Source organism: Adelges cooleyi, unplaced genomic scaffold (genome assembly GCF_023614345.1).
Source record: "Adelges cooleyi isolate 19-005CV unplaced genomic scaffold, UGA_ACOO_1.1 ACOO_flye_CR_arks_rails_tigmint_CR_PRNA_2, whole genome shotgun sequence".
NCBI lineage: Eukaryota > Metazoa > Arthropoda > Insecta > Hemiptera > Adelgidae > Adelges > Adelges cooleyi.
In genome coordinates, this window is record NW_026095860.1 from 10,459,677 (window position 1) to 10,467,875 (window position 8,199).

At 31.7% G+C, this 8,199-nt stretch overlaps 3 protein-coding genes across 5 annotated transcripts; 2 read left to right on the forward strand and 1 right to left on the reverse strand.

Annotated features, from left to right (window-relative positions):
* The first annotated feature begins 17 nt into the window (after positions 1-17).
* On the forward strand, positions 18-2,016 carry LOC126833911 (39S ribosomal protein L16, mitochondrial). Its single transcript, XM_050565492.1, has 6 exons — positions 18-292; positions 370-438; positions 502-659; positions 1,127-1,258; positions 1,541-1,651; positions 1,721-2,016. Exons 1-6 carry the CDS (start codon positions 250-252, stop codon positions 1,934-1,936), a joined length of 729 nt encoding a protein of 242 aa, XP_050421449.1. The 5' UTR covers positions 18-249; the 3' UTR covers positions 1,937-2,016.
* Positions 1,955-6,674, reverse strand: LOC126833908 (uncharacterized). Its single transcript, XM_050565490.1, has 3 exons — positions 5,428-6,674; positions 5,208-5,322; positions 1,955-3,879 (listed from the first exon to the last, which is right to left on the reverse strand). The coding sequence occupies exons 1-3, from the start codon at positions 5,515-5,517 to the stop codon at positions 2,744-2,746; spliced, it is 1,341 nt and encodes a 446-aa protein (XP_050421447.1). The 5' UTR covers positions 5,518-6,674; the 3' UTR covers positions 1,955-2,743.
* Positions 5,060-7,397, forward strand: LOC126833912 (transcription factor 15-like). 3 transcript variants are annotated; one of them, XM_050565495.1, is made up of 5 exons: positions 5,060-5,924; positions 6,146-6,252; positions 6,344-6,425; positions 6,494-6,624; positions 7,113-7,397. In XM_050565495.1, the coding sequence occupies exons 1-5, from the start codon at positions 5,704-5,706 to the stop codon at positions 7,220-7,222; spliced, it is 651 nt and encodes a 216-aa protein (XP_050421452.1). In that variant the 5' UTR covers positions 5,060-5,703; the 3' UTR covers positions 7,223-7,397. The 3 variants fall into 3 exon arrangements, with proteins under 3 accessions (XP_050421452.1, XP_050421450.1, XP_050421453.1); XM_050565493.1 differs by having other exon boundaries at positions 5,601-5,924; positions 7,101-7,380; XM_050565496.1 differs by having other exon boundaries at positions 5,601-6,252; positions 7,101-7,380.
* Positions 7,398-8,199: the final 802 nt, after the last annotated feature.

The window sequence follows — 8,199 nt, forward strand, 5'->3', positions numbered from 1 at the left end:
TTCCACCTTGATAGAAAGATTACAAATTTTAAATTGGTGTTCTTAGTTCTTACATTAATTTTCTTGTATTTGTTACCTAAATTATAATATATGTAATGAATAATAGTGTATAATCATTAAACTAAAATCATTTCAATGACCCAATGAACAATAAAAGTTTTATATAATTTGGAAAAGTGATCATTAGTTAAAAAATATTTATTAAAAACAGTTTCGGTTATTGAGCTGGAAAAATAACAAAAAGAAAATATGTTGGGTCACAGTAAAAACGTGACTTGCAAATTGGTTAAAAGTAAGTTTTTAGTCGTAAAATAAAATCATGTAAGTTTTTAAGTTATTATTATGTAAACAATGTATGGTAATTATCAGGTATCGCTAGTCCTTTGGTAAGCACCGTTCGAGGTCTTAAAAACTTCAAGCCTCCTGTAAAATATGACCGTAAGTATGTCTTATAATTAAGAATAAAATATGCTTTAAAATGTATATAACTTAAAATTATAGACATTCAGATGCCCGAAAGACCTAAACTTCACTATATTGATCGTCATCCTGTGTACAATACCAATTTGAAGCCTCCCAAAATGCATAAAATGTTAAATTTAATGAGAGGTCCAGAACTGATTCATAATAAATTAATACACAAACAATATGGGATACAGGTAATATAAATATTATAATGATTTAAATTATCATAGAGTGTGTAGAAGGTCATATAGTTGCAGTGTGCAGTTCTCACTGTAGCTTGGTCGACGTTCAGTTATGTGGGCAGTCCTGTTTTCTGGGCTAGAAAATCATCCAAAGAAGATGTTTCTTTTAAGTATTCGCAATAAATTCAACATATACTCTCATGAGAGAAAGGTACTGCGTAAAAATTAAAACTCCTGTTATTCCTATTTACTTTTGTCTACTCGAGTGCTTACGACAGTGATGCGTTTTGATTTCTGCGCAGTACTGTAGTCTCTCGTGAGACAGAAAAAAAGAGACGATTTCACAACCAGCTAACAGAGCCGCTCATAACTAAATGCATTGCAACTTGTCTTCTGTAAATTATGCTTAGTTGAAGTCAAAAAATATTTAATATTCTAGCTGTTACATTGAGTAAACCTTCATGAAGTAATTATTTTAGGCAACCGGAGGAGGTCGTATGAAGTTTGTTCACTTTGAAATGATTCGAATGGGTATATTAAGAAAATTAGATTGGTCTAGAATATTTGCAATTTGGAGGGTAGATTCACCATGGCAAGCAGTTACTAAAAAAGTTGAGTATTTTAACTAAGTAATATATGTATTATGTATTTCTATCATAGATTTAAAAATAAACTAAAGATGAACAACACTTTTATATAAGTAAAAAAAAAAATTGATTTGATATTTTTTATTTTGGATCAGTTGTTACATTAGTAACAATATTATCGGTAGTATTTTTAATCTATATAAATCTACCTACTACAAAATCCTATTAGAAGCACTAAATAAAGTGTTTTGTATTGAATTTGTTAATTAAAATCTTAATTTTTAACTCTAAAATTAATATTATTAGGGTCAAGGACAACGTATGGGCGGCGGCAAGGGAAGCATCGATCATTATGTAACTCCTGTTAAGGCTGGAAGAATAATTGTTGAAGTGGCTGGTCATTGCGAGTATATAGAAGTACGTATAATTTTTAGATGACCTGTAATTTGTACATTTTTTTTTTATTTATATATTTCTGTATTACAGGTAAAAGATATTTTAAGTAAAATTGCGGAAAAACTTCCTTTTAAAGCTCAGGCTGTTAGTCAAGAAACATTGGAATGGGATAATGCAAATGAAAAATGGAAAGAAGAAAACAATAAAAATCCTTACACGATGGAATACTTAATAAAAAACAATATGGATGATTTGCAACGCAAAATTAAACGAATCGACCATTTTTATTTTGGAAAGTATAAGTAAAAAGTGTAATATTTTGTGTAAACAAATGTTATTTAGTATATATGTCTAAATATAAATAAAAATATTAAATTTTAAATGTATCAACATTTTTAATATATTTACCAACTCTACAGTTGAAAGTTTAGTCCAAATAGTGCCAAAACTTTTATTAATAGTTTCATGCCTATGCACGTTAATTATGTGCGATAAGAAAATTCTGGGAAGTGTTATGATTTGGTTTGGAGCACAATAATCCGTAAAAAAATAAAAACCGAAAAAGTGATCAATAGCATGTTTTATTTGGACCAAACCTTCAAATATAATATTCCGTACTACTCTTGCCTTGGATACAAACTGTTTGATATTGTTTAAGTTATAACAAATATTTCAATTTTCAGAATGTATATTTGAATAATCATAATTCATAATAACTTGATAAATAAATGCTAATTTCTAATAATAAAAAAATAATAATTTTTATACGATTGATTAGTGTAAAGATACATTAGTCATTGTTTTTTCGATACCAGTTCAGTTTAGTACTGTAAAATGTAAGGCACTAACATTTTATTATTGCCTTTGTTGCACAGCACAACAATAATAATTAATTTTAAAAGAGCAAGCTAGATTTTGCTATTTTAATATAGTAAAAAAAAAACACTTTTATTATATTTTACAACGAACAGCGAAAAATGCAAATAATATAATTACACGTTTATACAAACAATATAGTTTAAGAGTAAAAAATTATAACATGTATGGGAAAAGGAATATCATGTATAAAAAGTGCATTAAAAACTATGATTGTAATGCGCATTGTTGTTCAATTTAAACGGACGGTCTAGTGTCGATGTCAGCTGTTGGCTGAACTTTCTTTTTTTGTTCGGAAAACAACAGCACGTTCGTTATGATGTTCAGAGCGGCCATAAACGCGAAGAACACGAATATCCACCAACCCAGATAGGCGTGCGCGTACGGATAACACTTGACGACTGCAAACCCGACGAGATAGCTGAAACCCAACGCGACGTGTTCGCCTTTGGTGTTGTTGGTCGGCAGGGTGGGCACGAGCGCCACGCAACACGACGTGACCAACAACAACATGCCCAGCAACGGTACGAAGCTCAACAGCTGCGCGCCAAACCGGTTGAGCACTAGACGCCTGATCAAGTTGTACGAGCCGATGACGGCGCCGGATATCAGGATGCCCGTCGAGGACAGTATGGTAGTGGATTCCCGATGGTCCATGGCGGTCGATATCAAAGCTCCCATCACCATGAACGCGGACAGCACGATGACGATAAAGTAAGAGTTCAGTATTCTCACGCCCGAATCACCGACGACGTCAACGGCGTACGACAGGACGGCCAACGGACCGGACAACTGTTGGAGGGTCAGGTGCAGACACAACGCCATGAACGGTTTGTACACATTGGGCTGCCTTAGGTTCCGGACAAAATTCAGTCCGGGCTGGTCGTTGGAGTCTGCGACCGCCGCCGGCGTTTCAGTAATTTTGAGTTTCAGCTTGGAGTACTCGGCGTCGCCCATTCTACCGCGAGACTCCAACCAAGCCGGGCTTTCCGGCACGTACGTTCTGACCAGCACAAACGACACGGCCGTGCCGACTACCGCCAACAAGGCCGTCTGTCTGTAGTTGAGCAGTGAACCGACAAAGTAGACGCTCAACACGCCCAGTGCCGTGTAAACGACGGGTCGGGCCGAAAGACGTTTGGGAAAACACTCGGTACAATACGCGCTGACGGATATCGACGTGATGCCCACAAAGCATCCGGTTAGAAAGCGGCCTATGAGGAAATTGACCGTAGTCAAACTGCTGATGGTTAGGATCCAGCCGATTATGCCGACTACGTGACTGAGGACAGTGGTGCCTCGAGGTCCGAACGCGTTGATCATGCTGTGGCACACAAGGCATCCTCCAGCAGCTCCTAGGGCGGCGAGACTTGCTGAAAATATAACGTCGATCATATTATTGTTACATAGTTTTCAGACACTCTTACTGTGCAGAGTTGTGGAAATGTCATGTTGTAGTAATTTTATAAATGAAAAAAATTGTTTTAACATACAAAGTCGTCTATAATCAAAAATAGCTTATAAGAGGGCGTCGCACCGGTGATTTTCAGTGGTAAAAACTTGTTTACGCCAACTGAAAATAACTCCCTTAATTTTGGTTTTGGAGTGAAAGCACCCATTATAAAATTAAAAGAGATCAATATTCCGGAGGGCACCACGGTGAGTTTTAAAATTCATTTTTTGAAAAGTTACAGTAATTTAACAATGTTAAAATATTCGTTATTTCTAAACGATGTATTGAGCGTTATACTTGGAATAATGAAAAAAACGCACCGTGGTGCCAACCGGAATATTGTTCTCTTTTAATTTTATTATGGGTGCTTTTACTCTAAAACCAAAATTAAGCGAGTTATTTTCAGTCTGCTTAAACATGTATAGATGAAAAAACATTTTTAAATCGCTATCAAGGATGCTGTGATAGTCCGAAAAATGAATTAACTACTAAAATAGAGTCTTACTCGTTGAACTAATAATTACACATCACAGTTAAACCTTTAAATTAAGATTTTGTAAAAAATTGCCTATACTTTACTCCTTAAAAATGGCGGTGCGACGCCCTCTTAACGTTCAAATTGAAAATATTATTTTAAAGTTTAGTTTTAGACTACTCTAAACATTTAAAAATCAAACTGCAACATGCATATTTGATTTGCCTACTAATATCATGATGATATAGGTAATACAAATAATGACTTCGATAGGGTATAAACCCGATTTGACAGTACTTTCAATGTTATTATTGAAGGCGAGGTAGATTAATGGTAATTATTCAAATTTCAAAACTATAGTTATAACGATGAATTTTTAAATTAATCGTTCGAAAGATTTTTTAAGGTTTATTTCGATAACATCGATTGATTTCAATGGAAAATATTAATTCCCAAAAATATGAAAAATCCAAAGAACCTTAAAGCACTCTTAACTAATACTTTAATCAATATACTATTGTCGTGGTTACTTAGCATATCCAGTTTTTTAAATTATCAACCTCAAAATTGTTTGCGTTTCTTATATTAATAGTAACAAAGACGGGAGCTTTGTAATTTTTTCAATCTAAACGCATTAGACAAAATTATTTCTTTTTCTAACAATGATTACGTTAAACGTTTTTCATTTTAGTTTTGGCGGCTTTATTTTAATTATGGCTTAGACCAGCTAATGTGTGGGGGTGATGATAATAAACGAATGACAAAAATCTTACCGAACCATGTTTTATTACTGTAAGAAATTGGCAATTCCGAAAGTGTGACACCGGTGAATCCCAAAATGGCTCCTGACAAAATACACGGCAATAACGATAGTATAGCTAATATACCCTGTAAAAAAAAAACACATTTTCATTGACAAATTATTTGTGAATACATTTTTAAAATAAATGTTATTACTGATTGTTTAATTATCATCAAACCTAGTAGACTTACCGGTGAAATGGATGAATTGTACAACGGTTTTTGGATGACCACGGTGGGCTCAGGTTTAGACGGTGCACTAGGACCTGGTTGATTTTCCATTTTTCAAAAAAAAAAAGCACTTTGTAGTAGTATTTTTCAAAAGCTCTACTCGGCTTCGTAGTATTATTATTATTATATGAGTACACTAAGCTTTGGTGGTGTATTCTCTCCAGAAATACACGGGCATTTGAACGGCTTCAAAACGGTATCAGGTGACCGTAAATGGGTGGGTATATATTATATTAAATGCAATGTGTAACAAGAAACTGTATAGTGAATAGATATAATCAAATAATGACACAACACCAATTAGTCAGAAAAACATTTTTGTTATTATGTTTACGTGTACCACAGTGCAATTATATATGTGATTTACTTATTTTTATATTCAATGTTGTAAAAATTAATTATACGCTCATAACACACACACGAGGAGCAGTTATTATTCCAACGACGATAACAAAACGGTTGATTTATTAAAACAATTTTAAGAGAGCGAGCCATACATATATACATATATTTTGTTTTCTACTGTATAGACACATAGCATCAGTAGGATTTAAGCATCGTTTGAACCGCTCCTAAAATAAACCATTCCTATAGATAAGATATATTACACACATTATATTACTACAATTATTATTGTTATTATCATTATTATTACAAAACAAATCTGTTTATCATTCAGTTTAAAGTGTGCAAGCGATGCTTCAGACGAAAACATCGATGATTCCATCATGCACAATAACACAGAACTTATCGACGGATTAGACAATTACATACGGGGAGATTCAAGTAAAATTGGTCTATTATATTAACTACAATAATAATTTGTGTATTAATTATAAACATAGATAATAATTTGATTAATAATAAATTGTTAAAGTCAGACCAACAAATGACTGCGGCGTTACACATAAAAGAATCAGAACGGGAGCCAATGCCAGAGAACGAGACCGGACTCAAAGGTAAGTATTGATCCAGACTTATTTATTGAATTTTAAGTAATATTATAACTATTGACTATTGTCCATAGCGTAAATGCGGCCTTTGATCTACTCCGATCGACCATACCCATTGATCCACCAGATCGCAGTCTTTCTAAAATCGAAACTCTACAGTTGGCCATGAAGTACATAAATCATTTATCTCGAATCTCGTCTTGCGGTAATTATTATGATTAATAAATATTGGGCTTCTATTAAATACTGCAATTTCACAGTGTTGCAGCTAGGACTTATACCACCCCATCACCCCTAAAAACTACCCTCTACAAGTTAAACGATTTTAGCATGGAACATGCTTTAGCCTTGGCCCCCCAGCCCGAAAACGACACTAAAGTAGCACAATAACTAAACAACAATATTATAACTAAGACTATACAATCTTCATAAATCACAAAGAGATTATAGTTCACAAATAATCACTATTCAGGAGCCAGCAGACTAAAACATGTTTCATGTTTTATAATTTTAGCCTGTAACTTTCTTTAAAAATTATCCTGGGAATTTTAGACTGTCAAAAACATTTGGATATTTCAATAGTAGTGTTTTTAATTCTATTTCTTTGCTAAATTCAGAACTGGTCTCAAAATTGAAGCCTTAAACTACGTTGTAGTTCTAAATTAATTTCCTATGTTGTAGGAAATGATGAAGAAGACTGCAGTGCATATGAAATATGTATATTTTGCTTAGCAAATAAACCCATTACAAATAATGAACAAAATGATACACAATGTATAATCACCAAAAATGGTTTATTATGATACACTTTCGATATTTTTTTTTACTCTTCATAAATCAAACAAATGTTAAACTAAAAAAATATGTGTGTATGTACATCACTTACATTAAATTATATAAAAAAATATAGTTTAAATTATGTTATTTATTTTTAAAATTAATTATAAATAATGCTGTGCAAGGTATTTAGACCAAACTTATACTATTTAAAAAAAAAAAAAAAATGGAGACCACGCTAAAATAAACAAACACAATTAATTATAAACCAAACTTTATAAATATAAATACATTTTTTTATTTAAACTGATTATTGCGTATGTTACTTATTTATTCCTTGTCCATTACACTAATACAATAAGAAGAACAATTGAAAAACAAAACAAACCATACTTTTAACTCTTTATAATCAATTTATATGTGATAATAATAATATTTATCTAAATAATCGCAAATAGAAATTATATTATGCATATCAACAGCTATATTTAATTTAACTACAGCAGATTATTGAATTAAAATTTCGCTACAATATAATAGCACCATAAATTGTTGGTAAGTGTTCTAAAGTTTTTTTTTTTTTTTTGTAATAGCGATTAGTTATACTTAAGAGATTTTTTTATAGACTAGTTTATACAAATATGATATATTAATAATAATACACTTTATTTAGAGTAATTTTTACAAGGAATAAAACAAGTTAAAAAAGAGCATTCAGTAAAATTTTGTTATAATTAAGTAAATGAACATAGATTTTAAGAAAAAAACTTCTAAATTAATAAAATAAGCATTTTACAACGGTATTTATTAATCAATTAATCCATCAAAAAACTAGTGATTAGTTTTTTAAATATATTAAATACATTATTAGTCAAGCATAGTCTTTATAAAAAAAAAAGTAAGTACAATTGGGTCAAACTTTTAACTAATAGAAAATTATCTAAGATACATATTTAATATTTTTTTTTAAAAAAATACCATAATTAAATAATTTATATTTATA